The sequence below is a fragment of the Cetorhinus maximus genome, chromosome 6 (genome assembly GCF_964194155.1).
Source record: "Cetorhinus maximus chromosome 6, sCetMax3.hap1.1, whole genome shotgun sequence".
Taxonomy (NCBI): Eukaryota; Metazoa; Chordata; class Chondrichthyes; order Lamniformes; family Cetorhinidae; genus Cetorhinus; species Cetorhinus maximus.
In genome coordinates, this window is record NC_135884.1 from 63,805,263 (window position 1) to 63,830,020 (window position 24,758).

Below are 24,758 nucleotides of genomic sequence, written 5' to 3' on the forward strand. Positions count from 1 at the left end.
CCTGGGTTGAAGGGCTTATCTTATGAAGAAAGGCTCCTTCGACAGCACCTTCCAAACCCATGAGCTCTACCATCTAGAAGGACAAGGGCAGCAGAGGCATGGGAACACCACCGCCTGCTTCTCCTCCAAGTCTCACACCATCCTGACTTGGAACCATGTCGCCATTCCTTCACTGTTGCTGGGTCAAATCCTAGAACTCCCTGACAGCATTGTGGATGTTCCTGCACCCACATGGACTGAAGTAGTTCAAGAAGGTGGCTCACCACCACCTTTCAAGGGAAATTAGGGATAGGCATAAATTCTTGCCTTGCCATTGATGCCCACATCCCATTAACAAATATGTTTAAAAAAAGGTTGAGCAGGTTGGCCTTCTACCCAATGATAGATGATCTTATTGAAACATATAAGATCCTTGGGGGATTTGCTAGGGTAGATACCAGGAGGTGTTTCCACTTGTGGGAGAGACTAGAACTAGAGACACAATAAGATGTTTTCCATTTATGATGGAGATGAGGAGAAAATCTGTCTCTTGAAGGTCATTAATATGAGGAATTCTCTCCCCAGAAAGCATTGGAGACTGGGTCATTGAGTTTATTCAAGGCAGAGTTTGACTCCCTTGTCTATTAAAAATATGTCTAAAGTTATGGGGTGCAGGCAGAAAAGTGGAGTTGAGACCACAACTAGACTAGTCATGATCTTATTGAATGGTGGAACAGGCTCGAAGGGCCGAATGGTCTACTCTGCTCCTTTCTTCCTTGGGTGTGGGAGCAGAAGGATGTGCACACAAATCGTTGAAAGACCAGTTAATAAAGCATATAGTATCCTGGCCTGTATAAATAGGATGGACCTTTATAAAATAGTTGTATAGCCACAACTGTAGTGTATATAATTCTAGGAACCACACTTTAGGAAGGATGTGAAGCCATTGAAAAGGATGCAGAAAATATTTGAGGGAAAGGTCAGGGAGTGGGACTAGATGTGTTATTCCTGCAGAGAGTAATCATGAACATGATGAGCTGAGTTATCTCCAAGTATGCTGTAAGCATTCTATGAATATTAATGAATTTTTGGTGGGCAAGAAAAAGAAAACAAAGACATATAATCTAAAAAATTAAGGGATGGACAAGCTAAGGATAGCTTCAGAAACATCCATTTGAATTAGGAGATATTGAATGTAGAATGCAAAACACTGAACAAGAAAAGGCCATTTGGCTTATTTAACCCTATATTTTCACAGGCCAGCTACAATCTGACCAATTGTTGACTACAAATAAATCAGTGGACTGGACCTTTGCAAAGTTTTTCCACAAATCCCCATCGATAGCCCTTCATGAATTTTCATGTTATTAATATAGACTTTTACCTTGGTCATTAGCACAGCTAGTTTGCTTCTCTTGGGCATCAGTGTGATTCCAGCAAGACTGAAGTTATTTTGTTCGATGGAGTATTTAGAGTTTGAGTAAATTTTGATATGTGGTCTTTAATTTCTAACAACAATTGTTCTAGCCTTTAATAAAGTAACTTGCACTTATTTAGTGTCTTTCAAGTCCTCAGAATAACCCAAGGTACTTCACAGCCAATGAAATACTTCTGAAGTTAAGACCCTTTGATTGGGTGCCGCATTTGTCTAAATAATGTCCACTGAGTAAGAAATGGCAATGAGATAAATTGCCAGGGCTTACTGGTGTTGGGTGAGTGTTTTATATTGGCCAGAACACAGGGAGAAGTCCCCTGCTGTTTTTCAAATAGTGCCACCTAGTCTTCTACTTTGACCTAAGGAGGCAGATTTAGCATCAATTTAACAATTGAAAAGATGGCTCCCTCAATGTTGCACTGAAGTGTCAGCCTAGGTTGGCTCAAGTCTTGTGGTAGTTGATCCATGGCCTTCTGACCTTCTTTGGAACAAGAGCACTATCAATGAGCTAAGGCTTTATAAGAGGAATATTGGCAGTCTGTCGCACCCATATACCACCTGATTTGTATGTATGGGAAGCAGGTGTTCTTCTAACCACTACTTTAACTTGAGGTTTGTTATGTTCTTGCCGAAGGTCAATCTATTTTTCTGCTTGTTTTCTTTCTCCCTTCTACCAATTCTCTTCCTTGTTAATCTACTGGGTGCCAAGCAACGTGGTGGCCATAATTCATACATCAGCCTAAATGAGTGTGTATTGGCAAGCTATTCATCATCAGAGGTATCAAAGCTGAGCTTATTTTTGTCCTTGCCCAACACCCCAGTGCTCACATATCCAGTAAGAATCACTGATTAACCATCAGGAGCAGGATCCCGTGCCAAGTATTTTACTTTACTCTATCCTTGAGTTGCTGGAGTCAATTGCAATGCCCTAGCCAGGCTGATATCAAATTACTCAGGTAGAGCAGGAATCAAAATTTGAGACCTTCCTGGTCTACTTGGTTTACATGCCCACTGGCTTAAACTAGATGAGCCATGGGTTGTCCACAGTCCATGTTGGATATCTTGTACTTAGTCAAAAATTCAGAAGGTAATACAAACATATGAAATTGGAACAGTAGTAGGCCATTTGGCCTCTCGAGTCCACTCCGCCATTCAATAAGATCATGGTTGATCTGTTTGTGTTTTGAATTCCACAGTACCATCTAGCCCCAATAACCTTTGATTCCCTTGCCTAACAAGAATCTATCTACCTCCACCTTTAAAAATATTTAATGACCCTGCCTCCACCGCCTTCTGAGGCAGAAAGTTCCAAAGCTGCACAACCGTCTGAGAGAAAATAATTCTCCTCATCTCTGCCCTAAAAGGGTGACCTCTAACTTTAAAACAGTGTCCCCCTAGTTCTGGACTTGCTCACAAAAGGAAACATCCTTTCCACATCCACCTTGTCAAGACTGTTGAGGATCTTATATGCTTCAATAAAGTCACCCCTCACTCTTCTAAACCCCAGTGGAAGCAAGTCCAGTCTGTCCAGCCTTTCCTCATAAGACAACCCGCTCAATCCAGGTATTAATCCAGTAAACCCCCCCCCGAATTGCCTCTAACGCATTTACTTCCTTCCTTAAATAAGGAGTCCAAAACTGCACACAGTATTTGAGGTGTGGTCTCACCAATACCCTGTATAAATGAAACATAACATCCTTTTATGTTCAATTCCTCTCGTAATGAAGGCTAGCTTCCATTAGCTTTCTTAATTATTTTCTGTACCTGTTTACTAACTTTTTGTGACTCATGCACTAGAACACCTAGTTCCCTCTGCACTTCAGAATTCTGCTGTCTTCTCCGTTTAAGTAATAGTCTGCTTTTTTTATTCATCCTGCCAAAGTGAATAACTTCACATTTTCCCACATTATACTCTATCTGCCAGATTTTTTCCCACTCATTCAACCTATCTATATCCGTCTGTAATCCCTTAAGTCCTCTTCACAACATCCTCTCAGCATCCACCCTGTCGGGTCCAGGATCCTGTATGTTTCAATAAGATTGCCTCTCATTCTTCCAAACTTCATTGGATACAGGCCCAACCTGTCCTATCTTTCTACACAAGACAACCCCTTCATTCCAGGAATCAGTCACATGAACCTTGTCTGAACTGCTTCTAATGCAGTTATATCCTTTCTTAAGTGATGAAACCAAAACTGTACACAGAACTCTAGATGCGGTCTCACCAGAGCCTTGTACAGCTGTAGCAACATTTCCCTACTTTTATATTCCATTCCTCTTGCAATGAGAAGTATCTGGCCTGTAAAACCCTTCCATGTGCAACAACATCCTGTTCTTAGCACTATCTTCACACTCGTTCACCCTGCCAAATCCAAACAGTGCTTGCCACTGTCTTGCTGGCTAGAATGTAAATATTATTGTAAGTTGCATTTTTAGTTGCACATTATTAATTTTTGGGAAAAAATGGATGAGGCCGACTGGATGAAAATGAGGAACGTTCTTGAGAAAGATTGTTGACGAATTGCTGAAAATGCTTCCAAGTGGAATTTCTATTCAATAACATGAATGTTTTTTCACAGGTTGCTCCTTCCTAAATGTAACGAAATAAAGTTATTACTGTATTTTTCAAAAGTTGTTTATCAGCAAATGTTCACATAGCAGATGAATTGAGGCCTATCTAATAAATGTGAGCATTCTCCATCCTTGCTTTCTATTCCAACCGCTAGAACCAAGGCACTAAAAAATTCTCTCATATTTACTACCCCCAAATCCTCTGACAAGCACTTGATCTCAACAGGGCAGTCCTTGAGGAGAGGACAAACAGCTGATATATTTCCTTGCCCCCAGGAGTGAATCAGTAGTTGAGCCATCCTGATCTTTGAACAGTTCTCCCATGAAGGCAGAGGACTGCATAAAAGGCCAGGTGCTCGCTTGCCAGCCAAGAGGATTAAGGAAGTTTGGGAGGGGAAAAAAATCATGAAAATCGAGTGGATTTGGTATTGTGTGTTAAGCAGTGAAGAAATTGATATGGAATGGCTGATCGCACAGCTACACACATTGAAAAACACTGAATGTTCACCGACAGAATGGATGTGTTAGGAAACTCCAGGATCTATAAAGATCTACATTCAGTTCCAGGAACTGGAAATCTGGTTGGAGGAGAGGTATATATCTCTGTAGCCTAAAAATTTAGTAGAATTATTGCTTAATGGTAATCCTAATATTCTATTCATTTTGATCAATATGAAGATCAGGTATTAAAGGGGAAGTAGTTATTGTTCAATGTGCTCCTCCGTTTTAAAGACCAAAATAATGTACTCAACCAGAATTTTGATTTACTTTTTTTGTAAAAGAATCAAATTTCTACTTTTCACTTCTTGAGCCTGACGGTTTGGACATCCTTAGGTCTTGAGCATTCTTGAATTCCATTTTAGCCATGACTGAAAAAACTGGAGCAGGAGCAGGTAGCTAACATATGATATAATCTAGGCTTTTTAACTGCATTACAATTTCAATACTATACTGTGGAAAGTGTTTTCTCTTCATTGGCAGAGGTTCTATCTTAAATTGGCACACTTTTAGTTCTGCATGTTAATGCTTCCTGGAGCCTGTCACAATGTGCTTCAGCTACTTTTCTGCATAATTGCCCAGTGTCATGTACCATTTATCAGAGGGAATTAGTCTTCAATTTAAAACTGTCCTTCACACCACTATTTTGAAGTTTATTATTTTCTAATCAACACGACCAGGGTGTCCAGTATTACACCAGGTACTTTTCAATGCTGAAATGGAAGATTTTCCACCACTAAATTTTCACTCTACTTTTGTTTTACATTATATTGCTTCATACCTTTTTGATAATTGTTCCACTATAGTTGTCAAGAGAATTTATGTTAAGATGGTGGTGTAATGGTAATGTCACTGGACTAATAATCCAGAAGCCCAGGATAATGCTTTGAAGTCATGTGTTCAAATCCCATCATGGCAGCTGGTAGAATTTAAAGTCAGTTCATTAATCTGGAATTGTAAAGCTAGTTTCTATAATAATGACCATGACGACTATCAACTATTGTCGTAAAAACGCATCTGGTTCACTAATGTCCTTTTTAGGGAAGGAAATCTGTCGTCCTTACCTGGTCTGGCCTACGTGTGACTCCAGACCCTCGGCAATGTGGTTGACTCTAACTGCCCTCTGAAATGGCCTAGCAAGCCATTGAGTTCAAGGCAATTTGGGCAGCAAATGCTGGCATTGCCAATGACGCCCACATCCCAAGAAAGAATAAAGAAAAAAAACTGGCCAAATGCTTTATGACATGCTTAGTATCTTATGGTGTATTGTGTGTCTTATTCTTCCGCAATTAAATTAGAGAAATGCAAGATGCACATACAGTATCAAATGTAGGTTCTAGCATTTAATCTTTGACTGTGTGATTTTCTTTTTAGTAAAGTCTCTTGTGGTTTGGTAATTAATTGACTGGTACACAAAGCTGGCATCTATCATAGTCAATTCAATGAGGTCATTACTAATCTATCATCTCTTTATTTAAGATGATGTTGATACCAGGTGGAGTGTTCACTATGGGAACTGATGACCCTGGAATACCTCAGGATGGAGAGGGCCCGGCCAGAAAAGTGCACGTTGAGCAGTTCTACATGGATACGTATGAAGTCAGCAATACCGAATTTGAGAGATTTGTCAGAGCTACTAGCTACACCACAGAGGTATGAAACACTTAACACCTTTTTATTTCTTTTATCATACCATTTCTGGAACAAAAGTGCCCTGTAACATTACAGTATTTCTTATAGTGTCTTAATTCAAATTTCTGGCCTGGACTAGACTATAGTCCATTTGTATTCCATTATGATTATAACAATAGCTTGTATTTAAAGTTGAAGTAAAATGGTGCTGCACAATCATGTATGGAAAATGGATGCCAAGTCAAAGAAGAGGTTAGGAGGGATGATTAAGTGATTTTTCTCAAGAGGCAGGGTTTCACAGTGTGTCTTTAGAGGAGAGAGATTGCGTTAGAAGGGATTGGAGAGAATGAGAATGTAGTAGTAGAAGACAAGGCTGCTGAAGGTTTGGTGGAGGGGCACAAGGTTGCAGTTAAAGGAATGGTGATTTTTTTTTTGTGGATGAGTGGAGGGGGTTGTAAGGCTGTAGGAAGCTACAGAAATAGGCTGAGGTGAGGCCCTGGATGGATTTTAACACAGCAAACTAACTGATGATTAATTAACTAAGGTTACATTCAGCCAAAGGTTTCCATTCCTTGATTTGCTCTAAGGTAGTGGTGATGCTAAGAGATTCTAAGCTTGTCACAACCTCCAGTCGTGGAACACTGCAGCCTTTCAGAAATTTTTAGAAAGAGCCAATTTCTTGCTCCTCAACTCACTGCAGTCCAAAGTAGTGCAGAATAATGGACCAGGTGAGAATGGCCTGACCTTCTCCATTTCAAAATCCATCATCTGTTCTCCCAAGTAACCTATTTATACTCACACTTGTAAACACATGTGCTTCTAAATTTTGTTGCTGCAGCTTCCAATTGATGTTACAGGTATTGCCCTCTGTGTAGTGAAGCAGCAAAGCCTTCCCTAGGCTTAAGATTTTCTGCAAATCTGGCTTTGGTTAGAGAAACATCTACCTAGTGCAGTAAACAGTAAAAACAGCACAAACAATCAGTTTTTTGCGAGGTTGTAATCAGGACAGTGCCACAAGAGTTTGGAACCCTAATCAGTATCTTAAACATCCATTTTCCTCCACAACTGGCATACTGTATCTGCATTTGTCCCATCGACAGGATGCATTGCAGCCACTTGCCAATATGTTTTCATCAGCACCTCCCAAACCTGCAGTCTCCACTGCCTAGAGGGATAAGGAAGCAGGTGCATGAAAACGTCACTACCTCCAAGCTCCCCTCTGCGTCACATGCCAGCCTGACTTGGACATATTTCAACGTCCCTTCCTTGGGTTAAAATCCTAGCAATCGCTATCTAACCAAAGCTTAATTCTTTGAAACCAGGTTATTGTCTGTAATTCTGGCTTGTAAACAGTTCAAATCAAAAACCTGTATTGAAGCAGAGTTGCTGGCACTTAGAATAGGCTGCACAAAATCTATGGCACACCCACTGGTGCACCGCTGCTTTTCTTATTCTGTGCTCCAGAGCCACTAATGTTTAATTTGAGAGACCTGTCCTTGTCAAAATTGTTTCTCGCTCCAGTTTTGCAGCATCTGATGTACAAAACTACTTTTTACAAATGTTGAATTACATACTTTAATTTTATAAGGGGTCTATTCAGACTGGAGTCAGCACATTTAGTGTTTTGCGATTTTCAGTGCTTTCAAATTTGATGTATTGTGGTTCAGTTTCTTTAGTTTTATTCTGGTTTGCATGGTTTGCATCCTTTTTGTTTATTTTAGGAAGTTCTGTAGGGGACTGCTTTTCTTCCCAGAGATCTGCCATGCTCTCTCACTCACAGCCGATTGGCCGCCTTCTGTGCTGTAACAATTCCTTGCAAAGCACGGCTGTTGTACATCAGGCAACTATCCCCATCTTTCCTCTCCCCTTTTCCATCATTTCTTAGGCTTCTGATGTGCCTGATGTGCTCACTTGGTCCTTCTTGCTTCAACTATTTCACTGCACCATGCACTGTACAATCCCTCTCCATCTGCAGAAATGGCTTCTCCTCCAGCTATTGTGCCATCAGCTTCACACAGTTCACCAAGGATTTATCCTGGTCCCACTCCTCTTCCAAATCTGCATGTCGCCTATCAATTACATCACCCACTGGCTTCCACTTGTGCGTTGACACCTAGGCTGACCACCCCCCCCCCCCCCGCCCCCCACAACAAGCACTCCTTCCATCTCAATGCTGTCAGGCTACCTACCAGAAATGGACCCAAGAGCTTCAGAGATGAACCCAATTTACTCAGATTAAATATTGCAAAGTTCAAAGCCATAGGTCTTGACCCCAACTAAAAACTGCCCAGTCCATCCCTCTCCCTGGCACTTGGTCTAACTGAAGCTTCAGAATTCTCTTGGTCCCAAAGCAAAGCTTCAAGTTCCACACCCTATCCAGTGTCATGACTACATATTTCCGTATCCACTTCACCTCCACTTATGGCAAAATCTTTACCAATGCCATCATCGTCTCCAGTCCCAAACTTTCTGCAGCTTACCTTTTCAGCTTTCCTTCCTCTCTAGATTCCTAAACTTCCCCAACTGCACTCTGTTTGTCAATCACCAACTTCTTCACTACAGGAATCATTTATTCCCTGTGCTCCACAAATTTAAGTGTTTTCATCCTCTTAGAAATTTTCGCCTGTGGGTTCACCCCACCTTAGTGTTGCAACCTTCTCCAGTCTTTCTGGTTGTAGCTTTGAGCTGTGATGCATACCCCTCCTGCCACTCCACCTTCAATGGCACAGCCTTTGGCCATCTCTGCTGTACCCTTTGGAACTCACCTTCCAAACTATTTTGCTCATTCAAGTAATTATCTAAAGCTTTCATGGCACTGTTTGAAGATGGGAGGGAGAGAAATTTTCCTGGTGTCCTGGCCAACATTCATCCCTCAAAGAGCAAAAACAGGTCATCTGGTCATTTATCATCTTGCTCTTTGTGGGACCTTGCTGTGGGCATATATGTTGCTGCATTAACACATTTTACAGCAGTAGCTGCACCTCAAGTGGGATGCCCTGGGAATGTGAAAGGCGCTATATAAATGCATTTTTTTCTTTATTGGCAGGTGGTGCCAAACACCAGGGCCCAGGAGGTGGGGAGTGGGCCCGGCCCAGGCTCAGTGTTTCAAACTCTTTTTCGTTGCCCACGCTGAGCAGCCAGAGCTGCAGACCTGAAGGACCGGCTTAAAAAATACTGATCTATCAGGCTGAGAGTTCCAATTTTATTTTTTAAGCCGGCCTGTCAGCGTCGGGGGGCTGAAGTTCTGTTTATTTTGTTGCTAATGAAAGTTTACTGTGAGTGGACTTTGTGGAGCACGATTGCCAGGGTGGGAGTGCACGATGGACTCAGTGAATCAGTCACCTGTTTTACACTGCACATGATTATCAAGAGTCTTTTCCATTTACTTCAATCTTGCCCTTTTGTCTACTTGCCTATTATCCCACTCTATCTTGGTGCTTTTTATGAAATTTTTGAGGTATTGAAATATCATGATAAAGTTGTGTTGCATAGTAGATGTTGAAAATATATTATAGTGAGAAGCAGCAATCAGCAGAGTCTTCAGACTTTCTGATCATGAAACAGATACAATTGTAAACCATTCAGTCTTCATTCTCTAGCCTCCTAAAAGTTCTGTTGCACAGACACACCTGAGGGCCCGGAAACAGGAGAATCTCCAGGGCCCATCATTTCTCTCCCTGATGCTGATGAATAGCTCTTGCCCCTGGAAACCCCACAGGTGTTCCATCCTTCCCAACAAAACAACAAAAAATTTATCAGGGTGGTAATGGGAATAAAATAAATCACAAGGTATTCTGATACAGTATTTTTATATAAAAGCACTAATGTGCTGTGAGTGATCTAAACTTCTGCCAGAGGCATTACAGTGGACTGTTTGAACCATGAGTTGGACTCCTCATCTCTGCATTAGAGGACACTGATCCTCGAAGTAAAAAATGGCTGCAAAATGTAGAGGGCCTCTGGTTGAGTCGGACAGGCTGAGGTAAACGGAAGAGACTTGAAAGAGTCTGAGGGTTGGGACAGAGCAGTACGGGTCAGAGTGGTAAAGAGAGTGATCAAGGTAGAAAGTGTAGCTGGTCTTTTAAATAGAAAGTTGAAATCTAGTGAGCCCTTCTGCATGAAATGGAAGAGCACAAGTTGCAAGGTACTGATATTTTTGCTATTTGCACAAGTGCTAGTCAGCTTATCTTGGCATTCTTTAAAATAATGAGCAGGTTATGGACCAATTATCAACTCTGACTCATTCTGGTGATCTTGCGACCTCTGCTTCAGGTCAAATATTTAGTTGCTTGCATAACACGTCATAGAATATGTGCTGTATTTCTTTTAGATGCTGTTTATGGTTTTGGTAGAAATAACAAAACCAAGGATCTTTCAAGAGACAAGTTGCAGCAATCATCACAATTCTTAAACCCATTTAATGGATTTACAATCGATCAAGTTCTCTGTGATTATATTAGTTGGCAGCCCAGCTATGGCTTTTGACCAAAATGAATATTTGAACTTAGACAAAACACATGTATATTTTCACAAAGTGGTATATTCCAGTCATCCATGTAAACCTGAAACAATTGAGTTGAATAAAGAGTGTCTGAGAACTAAAATGAAATTGTGCACTGGTTATTCTGTATTTGGAAGTACAGATATAGTCTCTGCAAACAAATCACGACTGGGCTATTTGAAATGATGGGAAGCATTTTTTTCATCTCTGAGAAACTCTAGTCTGATCTCCTGTGATAGTGATCTGTGTGATTGTGCAATGTAATATAGTGGGCTGCCCTATATAATCTACGGACTGAACAATGTTAATATTCTAAAATGTTTGCGGAAAGATTTCCATTCATGTAATTACATATTCGTTGTGACTGAAGTGTCTCCTGCCAATGTTTATGATTAGTAATCACCTTCTAATAGACCCTATTTATGTTCTTGTGCATACTGATCACAACAGTAGAAAATGCCATGTAATAAGTATTGGATTGTAGATGCTGGATTAAAATTTGGTACAATTTAATATAGTTTCTGGGGTAAAAAACTGTCTATTTTGCTCAAGTAAATCTGGATCTATGCGTATGAGAAATTCTGCGTTGCCTGGCCTGGGGGTTTTATTAGAAACCTGACTGAAGTTGGAAGGAGAGTAAAGGCATCTGAGGCAGGTGGATAGTCATACTCACCAGGCACTTGGCTTCCTCATTTACTTTCCATTATGGTTTTTATTGAAAAAACTTCACATAAACATTCTTTACTCAGCACAGTTACAAAGGTTGTGATGAATACAAGTTTCTAGGCGTTTCTCTTTTTTTTTTAAAGACAATACTTTCACTTGACCTTCCCAAGGAATATCTATCCTACTTTGTTGTCTCTGCCATATATATTCTGTTCTCACTCCTTTTATAATTATGGAATTCCTCTCATCACACAATTACTTGCAGATCCTTGCTTCTCTGAAGCAGCATTCTGTTATTCATTGCTTCCCCCACACACCGCAACCACCTCCTGTATTCCCATGTGACCATCAGCATACTGATACACTGATGAATGTGATGTAGGCTCCTGCCTGTCCAGTGCTAAACCCATTGTACAATCAATTCCAGTGTGAGCAACATAGAGTAAAATATTCTAATGTCGATGTAATCATTGCAGTCGAAGTGGAAAGTAGAAGTGTTACACTTGTGCACTTGGAAGTCTGAGCGCCAATAAGAACGCAAGAAGTAGGAGTAGGCCATTCAGCCCTTTGAGCCTGCTCCACTATTCAATAAGAACATGGCTGGGCTAACTCTGGCTTTAATGCCACTCTCCTACCTATCTGCCATAATGCTCGACTCCCTTGTAGATCAAAAATCTAACTCGACCTTGAATATATTCAATGACTCAGCCTCCACTACTTGCTGGGGAAGAGAATATCAAACATAATCAGCCCTCAGAGAAGAAATTCCATCTTATCCCCATTTTCAGTGGGAAACCTTTATTTTTAAACTGTGCCCCCAGTTCTAGATTTCTCCCACATGGGGAACCATCCTCTTGGCATCCACCCTGTCAAGCTCCCTCAGAATCTTGTGTTTGAATAAGATCATCTCTCGTTCTTCTAAATCCCAATAATATAGGGCAAATCTACTCAATCTTTGATGATAAGATTAATCTCTTCATTCCAGGGATCAGCAAAGTGAACCTTCTCTGAAGCTGACTTTTTGTGATTCATGTACAAGGACACTCATTTCCTCTACACTGCATCAATCTGCCATCTCTCTGCATTTGAATAATATTCTACTTTTCTATTCTTCCTGCCAAAGTGGACAACCCCATATTTTCCCACATTATATTCCATTTGCCAAATTTTTGTCCACTCACTTAAACTATCTCGATCCCTTTGCAGACTCTATCCTCCTCACAGCTTGCTTTCTTACCCATTGTCGTATCATCAGCAAATTTGGCTACAGTATAGTCAGTCCCTTCATCCAAGTCATGAGTATAGTTTGTAAATAGTTGAAGCCCCAGCACTGATCCCTGTGGCACCCTACTCGTTACAATTTGCCATCCTGAAAAAATTTCACCTTTATCCTGATGCAATGTTTCCTGTTAATTAGCCAGTCCTCTATTCATGCTAATATATCACCCCCAAAGCCATGAGCTCTTATCTTGTGTATTAACCTTCTATGTGGCACCTTTTGGAAATCCAAAGACACTACATCTACTGGTTTTCCTTTATTGTCCCTGCTTGTTACATCCTCAAAGAACTCCCAATAATTATTTCAAACAAATGCTCTGCAAGTAATACTCCATTTGCATTGCACATCTCCCATTAATGGCACCACTTGATTCAACAACATTGACTCTCTATAGCTGCCTTTGGAAACAGTGAGCACCAAGGAAGTTAATTGCCGCTCTATTTCCACCTGTAAGTGGAAGAAGGAAATGTAAAGGCATGAACCTCCCATCATGAGCATAAAAACAGCTTTGAAGACAGATAAGTGAATAGACAAGAGAAAGCAACTGCAAAGAACTTTTGTGGAAATGAAGTAACATTAAGAATATGATATTCAAGATGTGATCGAGATCATTGAAACAAAGCATGAGAGTTTGAAATGATTGAAGGCAGCACTGAGGCCTGTAAATCCAAAGGAAATCAAAAGCCTAATATGCTGCAGTTAACACTCAATTGTTATTTGTTTCCCCATTAGGCAGAACTATTTGGAGACTCCTTTGTCTTTGAGGGACTACTGAGTGAGAAGGTGAAGAGCACCATTACCCAAGCTGTAAGTACTGCACACCTCGTACACACACTGTTGTGCATGTTACTCAAGTTTGTGATGTTATGCCAGCTGAAAATTGGATATGAACAGGTTGGGATCATGGCTTCCGGCCTTGAGATTCATCTTACTGCTGATGAAAATAACTAACCAGGGGCACAAGTGGAAAATCGGGCATTTTCGATTTTTAAAAATACTCTTCTAGATGTCTTATTCATCCATACATTTAAATTCTTCATGTCTAGCTTCTTATCATGATTTTTGGTCACATTTTTATGCTAACTTTAAACTGTTCATGAAACTTTTTCTGTGTGTCTCTGTCTCCCCATGTAATGTCCTTAGTTTCCAAGGGTTACGAATCAGGGCTCAATGATGCCAGCAGGTCACAATGGGGCAAATAGAGGCAGGCCACAAGAACTACCTTGGCCAATACAGGAATTGGACCCATTTTGTTGGCATTGTCAAGCAGCATGCTATAACCAACTGAACTCACCAGCCCTACGTAAGAAACCTTTACAAGACAAATTCTGTATGTAAACAGTTTCCCATACCGATGGAGTTATGGGACTTGGCCAGTAGGTGGTGCTGTGCAGTGGTCTTCTGAAGTCTTTTTGCAAACTCCCTTACCATGTTGTGTATCAAAACATCTTTATGTCCATTCTTTGTCCATGGATAGCAGCACGGGAAATCTATTGATATTTTAGAATTTTTGCTGACTCTTGACAGATTGAATCTTAATGCTACCTGTAAAAGAAATAGTTTATCGTAGCTTTGAATGAAAGAAATAGCTGCATTTATATTAAAAAGTAGTTGGCTCTGCAGATCATTTGTTATTGAATTCCACAGTGGTATCTGTTGTCCAAGCTTTCTTTTGTACTTGGCGTAAGTTGTCAAAGTGTTTGAAATTTGCTTGTAATCAGCACATTGAGTGACACAGAGAATTTATAGAACTGCAAAGCAGTTTCTATCTTGCTTTACTCTGATGTCTTGCCACGTGCTGCCCAGTAAACCTCATTCCATTTGGGAACCAGCTGGCAAAATGTTAAAATCATCTGATATTAATAAACTCTGTAGAATTGGTCCAGACTTCAAAAGGTATTGTGGGCTTCAAATAACAACCGATGGTGTGGAAGAAAGGTTCACAAGTTCAGAGTTAAGCACCTCCGAATGCAATTGACTAGAAAAGTGCTCCAGTAAATTTGTGACGTGCCAAGTTCTGCAATCTTTGATATAGAAAGCATATGTGTGGAATGTGGCCTATGAACAAGACGGCCCTTTTAAATATTAGGTCTTGTGTTAATTTTTATCTAATCGGAATTAAAACATGTATCAATTTAATTCAGTGAAACTTGCAATCTTTTTGTATTGTTTTTCATTTTCATAGTTTACGTATCTGCATAGCCTAATGAGACACATGCAAGGAGATCACCCCTTGGCAGGTTGAATTGGAGAGTAGAGAGAGCAGTAGGATGAGGGTATAGTGGGCACTAGTGGCTACAAGCCTTAGGTTTGGCTGACTAAAGGGACAAGGATCATAGGGATTTGTTTTTTCCTCTCACTATTGCTCTTCCTTGATGGTCTGAGCTGAGTAAAATTGTGTAGTAACCCACAAAGGAGATTCAAGATTTTTGTATAGCCAGCCACTATGTCGCTTTGTCAGACTGACTTGTGTCCCACAGAGGCTTTACCCAAGCGTTTTTGGTGGTGGGTGACTGGGAGTATTGAGTTGCATCAAAACTGGGTTTTACATCTTCACCTCATGGACAGTGAGTCGGGGAGCGATGAGACTAGTTCCAGCTCTCATCAACTCTACGGATTTTGGTTGCAAAGCTCATGAGGGAGGAGAGATGGTAATTGTGGATCATTAGTGCTCTTTTTACATCCATTGCTCTTCTCAATAGTCAAGGTGTCCCATACCCATGTTTCTCTCACAGGCACAGCGAAATAATTTGGGATGCAAGTCTCCTTGACTACAGCTGATGTTGCCATGACCACTTGACAATGGGTGTCTTTTTAAAATAGTTTTTAAAGATTTGTGGTATTCATCTCGAGTCCTTGCTTAATTGACATACCTTGCTGTTATGAAATAAAAACAAAATATTGGAAACACTCAACAGCATCAGACAGTTAACATTTCAGGTTTCATCAGAACCTGAGGAATCATTATCTCTGGTTCACTCTCCGAAGATCCTGCTTGACGTTGAGTATTTCCAGCTTTTCTGTTTTCATTTCGGATTTCCAGCATCTGCCGTATTTTGCTATTGTCTTTTGATGTTATCACTGAGATAAATCCTCCTCCCCACTAACCTATGTATTGTCCTTTCAGATGATGCAGCAAGGAAACCATTACTTCTATTTTTAAAAAAAACCCTGCCTCCCAAGCCTTCAGACATTCCCATTTGCTGTACTGAAAGCATTGAAACATGCCAGTCATCAGGAAAATTCCAACCAAGCCCCCATTCTTCACAGGAGCCCAGAGCATGAGTGACAACTAGCTATTCAGTTCTGGGCAGCTGATTCTATCCTCAAACACGCCCATATAAAACACCAGCAGGGGTTGCAATAGAGAACAGCAAGTCCAGCTAATTCTCTCCCCTCCAATGGTGCCAATAGCTGATGAGTAATTGTAGCACCTGACTGCCACACTGCAATCAACCAACTTGACACACTTTGGTGATCAAACCTGCAACCTTCTGCCTTCATGCTCATCCAATAGTGGTGCTCTGAATCAAGTAACTTCTGTTATTCGCACTTCTTTTTTTGCCTAAAGTGACCTGCTTATCATAAGAGGGTAGACCTTAGTGACATCTTCATTGTGAGGTTCATTCTGACACTTGTGATTTCACTGGCACTTGCTACACTCACAATCACAGAATTGTTTCAGTGCAGAAGGAGGCCATTCAGCCCATCATTTTTACACCAGCTCTCCAAATGAACAACTCACATGGTGCAATTCTCCCACCTTCTATCCATATGCCTGGACATTCTTCCTCTTCACTCGTATGAATTAACCAGTTTGATTCCTGCTTTGACTTCTGTTCATTTTGTTAAAAGGCAGATGGGTGAGTCCAGTAGGTGAGCTCACTGCACTTCTCTCCTGGGATGTGGGATCAAACTTTCCCCTCTCTGGCTGGAACAAGCTCAGGGCAGTCTCAAATCAGCTGTTAACCAGAAAACTGCCACACAACTAATATTGGAGTGATTGTCAATTTTTTTAATAAGTCAGGCAAATTCACATTGGTATGGGTGTTATTCTTCTTTGATGAGTATTAAGGTATGTTATAGGGGAAGATTAGAGGGACCAGTAATCTGTACTAGGCTTTATCTGATTTGAGAGCTTAAGGTGGACGTTGGGTGATGAAAGTGGATAAAACATTTTACTACAAAACTTGAGATCCTACCCCTAGATGGAAAAAATTAAAGCATAGAGAAAAGACAACTTCTCATAATGGCATTGCTATAAATCAGCAGAATAACTTATTTTGCCCAAAGTTGCTGATGGTAGAATTTGCATGGAGTTTGCATGAGTTTGGATTACAAAGCTAGAATTTTGTTGAATGTAGAAACCAAGACAGTAGATCTCACAGAAATGTTGAGGTCTGGGAAATAACTGAAGACTATGCCTTGCCTCTGTTTAATACTCATTCTGTAGAGATGTGCTGAGGAAGCTTATAGCCGCATTATTTCCGATGTAGAAAGCATCAGTCAAAGTGCCCAAAGTGATTAAGCTTGTTTGTAAAATTGATTTCCATGAATCATTGTAAAGCGTGAAAAGATTTGAACTTTTAATTTGCTGGCCCCAAAATGAACATAATTCAAAATAATGTCTCATGCCCAACTCTTGATGTGAGACAGATAGTTACCTTAAATTCATCAAATAAAACAGTAAATGTTGGAAATCTGAAATAAAATAACAAATGCTGGAAATGCAAAGTGCACAAAAAGGCAAACAAAGGCTGATGTTTGGAGTGGAATTCCTTTCATCAGAGCTGGCATGTTTGAGCTGCAGAAACTCCTTTTTGTGAGACTTATTGAAATGGGGAGTGGAAATAACTGCAGCTTAGGCCAGGAGTACAAAAAGCTAACCATTTCAAGTGACAGATAATGTGTGTCAAAGGCTGTAAATAGTTTTAAAAGTTAGCAAGTATTTGGTCAGTCTTATAAAGGCGTCATATTGTCCTGATAACAGTGCTTACCTGAAAATGTTATGTTCGCTTTCTGTTGTAGACACTGTGATATTTTTGTGTTTCTCCTTGTGTTCCCAAAAGAGTAATACACATGGAGGAAAAATACGAAACAGTGAAATTGGAATTTCTTCCAACCCACCACTCCCACCCCCAAGCTAAAACAAAACTCTGGTACCTTTGTTCTATTTAGTTTCCGGTTATGTTATTCATTCAACATTATTTAATCTACAACTATCAATTCCACAATGAACGATAGGCTTGTTGAAGCTTGTTTACATCCCTGAGGAGGTTACATACCTTTTGCCTCTTCTATTTCATATATTCTGTAGTATCTATTTCAGCATCGCTACCACAAAAAGAAAGTGAATAATAATCCTCCCAATTTCTCTCTCTGCCCTAGTTTTATAATCACTACACTATAGATTGTCAGAATCTATTAATAATTTCTGTTTCCCTTTATATAACCTAATTTAAAATTACTACAACTGTTAATAGGCTATTATATCCCATTTTTAAATCACTGGTGTCTTAATGAGGTTTTCTCAATCTGCAGGGTGTTGAAAGGGTGGAATTCAATTTGGTGCTTGGGGAGGCTGTGCACTTTTCTGGAAACTCAACTGTCTTTCAGCTTTGATTTTTTTTTCAACCTCCGCACCTGCCCAAACCTTTTTAAACTCCAGCACAGTAGTTCTACTTAGCTTACCACAGTGTAGCCCATTTAACTTAATATATAAGTAACAATGATTCACAAACTGCAGGTTTGCTTTAGAGTGGCATTGTTTACATCCCGAAGGTATCACTTTCCTTTCATACCCTCCTTATTTTCTCTCATTCCCACACAGTCCTCCAGGCAACACAATTCAAACCATTTTCTTGGTTATTCATTTCATTGTTTTCTGTGGAAAGTTTGTAGTGTGTAAATTAACCGCTGTGTTTCCTACATTTAAAACAGCAGCTTCAAAAGTAGTTCGTTGGTTGTAAAGTGATTTGGGAAACCCTGAGGTGACGAAAGGTGCTATATGAAGGTCATTTTTTATTCTCATTTAAGCCATCTGGACCAGAAATGACTGGGGTCCAATCCCTCGAATGTGCTTTTAGGGAAGTGACCTCAGCTGAGACAGCAGTAGAAACACTGGCATTGGCTTCTGTGCCCTTGGGTTACGAAGGAGCAAAGTCAACCTTGGCACTCTTTCACGATTGCTATCCATTGAACTCTACCGCTAGTGTAGCCGTGCCGATATTGACTGAGGACAGGATGTGGCTCAGCTGTGGTTTTCGGTATAATTGAATAGACTGGCAAGATTGGCTTTGTAGCAGAGAGTACTCTGCTCCTGCGAAGCTATAGCCCAGAAAATTAATCAACTCCTTCAAATGAGGTGAAAGGGAGAAAATGACAAGGTAAAAACAATGATGACCTCAAACGGGCAATGTCTATTTTGGGAATAGCTCAGTGCCCTGTTATCACAATGTACTTTCAATCATATTTTATCTTGGTTATAAAAACTAAGATCAAGGAAAATCATGTATCTCTTACATCATTATCTGTTTACTGTAACCCAGCCATCTGTCCAGTGGGAGATTATTTGCCTGTAAGTTGTCCAGTGTTGAGCTGTGTTCCCAAAGTCCCACTTTGTAATGCTTGCAATTCACCTGGGAAATTTAAACATTTAGAAAGCTAAATTTTCTGTGAATTGTAAAAATCAAATATTAAAACAAGCTTAGCCATTGCAAGACTTGAGTGAATCACAGGTATTGGTAAAACTAACTTGGAACTCAGCGCCACAGAGTAGATGGTAAATATTGGTTTAATCCCTGTTTCTGCTCATCTCCCTATCTGAGCTCGGAGGGAGGGAAAGATTAGTTGCTCTTGGTTGTCCTTGCACAGGTGAAAGAAACTTCAATGGAAAGGTCATTCATCATAGATTTCATCAGCTAGTTTTATCAGGATAAAATCCTGAGGGGTTTTGACAGGGTAGCTGTGGAAAGGATGTTTCCACTTGTTGGAGAATCTAGAACTAGGGTCACTATTTAAAAATAAGGGGTCGCCCGTTTAAGACAGATGAGGTGATTTTTTTTCTCTCTGAAGGTAATGAGTCTTTGGAACTGTCTTCCTCAAAAGACAGTGGAAGCAGAGTCTATGAATAATTTTAAGGCAGAGGTAGGTAGATTTTGCTAAGATTGGGGGCAGGCGGGAAGGTGGAGTTGAGGTTACAATCAGATCAGCCATGACACTGAATGGCGAGCAAGCTTGAGGGACCTAGTGGCATACTCCTGCTCCTAGTTTATATGTTCGTAGTTTTGAAAACCATTATAATGTCTGTTTCTTGACTTGAGAATTAAGCAAGTTTATTTTTAAACAGTTTTTTGACTTACGTGTGGTAGTTTATTCAGAAAACAGACATGTTGATGTTAACTGATTTCGAAACGTTAACTGATTTCTTCTCCGCCGATGCTGCCAGACCTGCTGAGTTTTTCCAGGTAATTCTGTTTTTGTTTTGGATTTCCAGCATCCGCAGTAGCTTTTAGCTTTTTGTTTTTATGTTGATCAATTCTTTTGTCTTCCTGTTATCCATTGCCATTGAGCTGCAGAGAAAACAGGTGTTGCATTTGGCGACAGAAATTTCACCATGAGCTTGGATGTCTCCTGTTATGAGAAAGGTCCTCTCCTGATCGTGGTTCTTTCCTTGTGCTTCCTCACTAGGCCTAATGCCTGTTGGTGATGTTTTTATCTGAATGTTTTAAGGGAGCATGTCCCAATTTTTCCTTTTGAAACCAGTCTGGCCACATGAAAATTAGATTGAAGTGTGCTAAAGAACTACTTGTAGCAGAATGAATGGATAGCAACACAAAACTTGAGCGCACAATCTAGGCTGACCCTCCAGTGCAGTACTGAAGGTGTGATATACTGTTGGAGGTATGTTTTGTCATATGTGATGTTAAATAGAGACCTCACCGTAAAACATCGGATGGCACTGTTCCAAGGAAGAGCTGGAGAACTTAACCTCTTTTCCTCCATCCTCCCAGAGTCTGGAACAGTGTTTGTCAACTCATTTTATTGAAAATGCAGACTATCCAATCATCACCACATTGCTGATTGTGAGATTTAGCCGTACGGCTAATAGCTGCCGCATTTCCAAGTGACAACCATTCTAAAGTACTTGATTGGCTGTAAAACGTTTTGACATATCCTGAGGTGGTGAGAGGCGCTGTATAAATACAAATATCTTTTTGCACAGGACAGGAAGCTTTGGAACTTCTGTGTAATCAATATTAATCAGTCTTCCGTTTTCAGTTGTCGATGGAATATCCTGTACTAAAAAAGTGCCTGAAGTAAAGCTTTAATTTGTTTGGCTGTCAGATAATGCTCACATTTACACTAGCAATCGTTAAAGTTGTTCATGCATAACTTGTCCCAGCTGGTGGGACTTTAAACAGAAGACCGTCACCATGGAGACAATATTGTTCTTTCTTTGCTCTGGCTCACAAAACTGGAGCTTCACGATGAGTTTATGAGCTCATTATCATTTTTCTTTTAATGTTTTTGGTTTAAGTATCAGTTATAACTCGTTTGGGATAAGGATCTCGGCTCTCACAATATTTTTATAATGGAAATGAGCTCAGGGACCATGGAAACATTGCAAGTTCATTCCTCAACAGCAGCTTATAAAAATGCAGAATCTTTTCAAACAGAAGATGACCTAAATAGATTAGTGAAGAAGAAAAGCCTTGGAAGATTTTATGTTCAATAAAATTCTCCTTTACCTTTTTGTAAAACAAAATGTCATCATGTAGCATGTTTTCTTGGGATTTACTCCCAGTGGAGAAAAACAAACTATGTAGCATGTTGTTTAGGACACACTAATCAGAATATCAGCTACCTCAGAAGCATGTATTCTGTCATACCATTTCAGGCTGAAACGATGAGTTTCATCTCTCAATGCCTAGAGATTATAGAAAGAAAACAGAGTTAACGTTTCAGGTCAATGACCTATCTTTAGCTCTTCTAATTTGAAACGGTGGTTCTATATTCTTGGAGTCTAGAAGAATGAGAGGTGATCTTATTGAAACATGTAAGATTTTGGGGGGTGGTCTTGGCAGGGAAGGTGCTGATTGGACGTTTCCCCTCATGGGGAAATCCAGAACTAGAAGGCACAGCTTAAGAATAAGGGGTCTCTGATTTTAAGATCGAGTTGAGGAGAAATTTCTTCCCTCAGAAGACTGTTAATCTTTGGAATTGTCTACCCCAGAGAGCAGTGGAGGCTGAGTCACTAAATAGCTACAGATTCTTGAACTATAGGGGAGTCGAGGCTTATGGGGGACTGAGGATCGTGGAGTTGAGGCCATGGTCAGATCTTATTGAATTACAGAGCAGGATTGAAAATCTGTGTGGCCTACTGCTCTTGTTTTATATGCTCGTATGCCCTTATGATATGCAGTGCTCACTCTAAGGCTTTTTATACTCCCATGTCATACTATCATTTAACTACTTGACTGGATTTTTGCTCACTGAGCATTGGTTTTGAAGGCAATTTTTCAACCAATCACAAAGCCAAATCTTTACATTTTCTATCTTTGATACATTTGCACAAGATGGAAAGGGACTGGTGACCAACTATATGCTCAATGGTTTTGCAAACTTGACAACAGTCAAGTTGAAGAGGTAAACTTGCATGTAGGGCTTGATGAATTAATTTTTTAAAAAATCTCCATGTAAGCACATCAAATGAGTCTTAAGTTGCATTAAATGTTTTGGACCCAAAGACTAAAAGAGTCTGGCTTTGAAAATCAAAGAGCTTATGAGCCTTTAAACTGCTAAGAAAGATATTTCCTCTTGAAGTAGAGCAGGACTGCCAATTTAAAAATTAAACTTTTGGAAAATAAGGCTGAGTCAGCTCACTTTACTGCAAATAAATCCCAGGCCCGATTTGAGACAATCAACAACTTGAACTTGTATGAGCACCTTTATTAGTGAAACGCCCCACTCCAGATAATTGAGTACAAAATCTAAGCTGACACTTCAGCGCAATATTGAGAGAGCAAGGAGGTTCTCCACTATCTTGGCCAAAACGTAGCCTTCGAGCAACACGTAAAAACAGAATTATCTGGTTGTTGCTGTTTGTGGGATCTTGTACATAAATTGGTTGCTGCTTTTCTTGTATTACAGTAATGATTGTGCTTCAAACAAACCTCATTGGTTGTAAAAATGTTTCAGAACATCCTAAGGTTGTGAAAAGCCTTTTATAAATGCAAGTTTTTGTTTCCAGTTTCTTACAGTGGAGCAAGAATAGATACCAAGGACTTGAGTGAAGGATTAATAATCTCTTGGTGTTGGCTTATTCTTTCTATCCTGTTGCAAGTGAGCTTAAAAAATCAGCTGTACTGACTAAGTGGCCCACCTTGCAATGGTGTTCAATTGCTCTAGCCTTTATAGAAATTAACACATTTCTGATGAACAAAATTTCTCGAGTGCTAATATTCAAACTGCTAACTTGGCTTGATTAGAATGAATTTTCAAATCCTTTCAGGCTTTTGGTGAAGGGACCAGCCCTGTCCCCTGAATCTGTAATCTCCACTGCAGTGGGGAATTGCATTTAGTTTGGCCTTTTGGTAAATGATGAGGTATTGAAGGAGTTGTACCATATATAATTGGAATTGCATATACTAATGTCGTGGGTTGTAAGGCTGGATGGTATGGAGTGGGGCTGGCCTTTGAAGCAAATCAAACAATTCAGCAAGTTTAACAATCATAAACCTTTGAGTTAAACTTGGCTGAAGACTGAACATGTTGTGCTAAGCCTTGAGCACTTGTGGCTAGGAGCGTTTCCTGACTTTACTGTGTGGTCAACACCTTCAGCTCCAGTTTGAAGCTCTTTAGAAGTGGGGCCCTTTTACACTCAACTTGAGTCTCCTGTGCTGTTACTCGGTCTGTTTAAAACAGATCACAGTCTTATTTTTGTTCATTATTTTTTATTTTGGTGAGATTTTTGTCTCCTGAAAATGAGAAGTGCTGGTGTTGGGTGTTGAAAATCTTTCTTTGTCAACTTTAGTCACTCCTATTAAATGTAGCTATATACAGTATAAAAACAAACTATGTTAACTCAGATGTAGAATGGATGTTGGTCTTTTCAAAAGTTTAAGGTGGAAGACCAAGGCAAGTTCCTTTATGACAATTCATGAAGATTATTTTAACTCAATTTCAGTTTAAAAGAATGACAAGTGATCTCATTGAAACATACAGAATTATTAAGGGACTTGGCCAGGGAGATGCTAGGGTCAAATTCCCCATGGCAGGGAAGGCTAGAACTTGGGGGAACAGTCTCTGAATAAGGAGTTAGCCATTTAGGACTGAAATAAGATGAAATTTCCAACATTTGGAAGCCTCTACACAGCAAGATTTGGGTGCTCAGTCATTGAGTCTCTCCAACGAAGATCACATTTTTGGATGCTAAGGGAATTGAAGGACATTGGGATAGTGTGGGAAGATGGAGTTGTGGTAGAAGATCAGCCATGATCTTACTGAATAGCAGAACAGGCTTGAGGTGCCAAATGACTGCCTACAGCTCCTATTTCTCGTAAGAACTTTCATAGAATCATACAAGACAGAAGGAGGCCACTTGACCCATTGTGCCTGTGCAGGTTTTTTGAAAGAACTATCCAATTAGTCCCACTGCCCTGCCCTTTTCCCATGGCCCTGCAATTTATTCCCTTTCAAGTATTTATCCAATTCTCTTTTGTAAGTTACTATTGAACATGCTTCCATCACAGTTTCAAGCTGTGAATTTCAGATCAGCTTTGAGGTAGAATTGTGAAGCCCACAGTTAGATGAGCTTTTTGAACCATTGTTGAAGCCAGGTTCATTAACCTGTATTTAATTATCATCCTTGTCATCTTGATGTAAGGATGGTTTCATATCATCTTTCTGTTGTGGTTTCATAAATAATCTAGCGTTCCAAGGCAGTTCCCATCAACTTCCCACATTGGATTTTTTCAGCATTTTATTTTAAGTAACTGTTATCCTGTATGCTACTAACATTGTATTTGCATAATATTAGGAGGGTATGTGTTCTTGTCACATGTTAAATAGTTGTTGTCTTCCTGACCTGTCATTTTACACTGAAAGGCAAAGCAAAATTAAAACTGGATGTTTGGGGTGTCTGAAAATCATTCTAAAACCGACCTGAAGAGAAGGAATGACTCGTCACAAGTTTA

The 24,758-nt window shown here is 40.0% G+C and overlaps 1 protein-coding gene across 2 annotated transcripts in view; it reads left to right on the forward strand.

Annotated features, from left to right (window-relative positions):
• The window catches only part of sumf1 (sulfatase modifying factor 1), a 140,654-nt gene that overhangs the window by 5,524 nt on the left and 110,372 nt on the right, over positions 1 to 24,758 (forward strand). For both annotated transcript variants that reach the window (XM_078543787.1, XM_078543786.1), the window contains exons 2-3: positions 5,963 to 6,136; positions 13,294 to 13,368. In XM_078543787.1, coding sequence (XP_078399913.1) covers positions 5,963 to 6,136; positions 13,294 to 13,368 — 249 coding nt within the window. The remainder of the gene's footprint in view (positions 1 to 5,962; positions 6,137 to 13,293; positions 13,369 to 24,758) is intronic.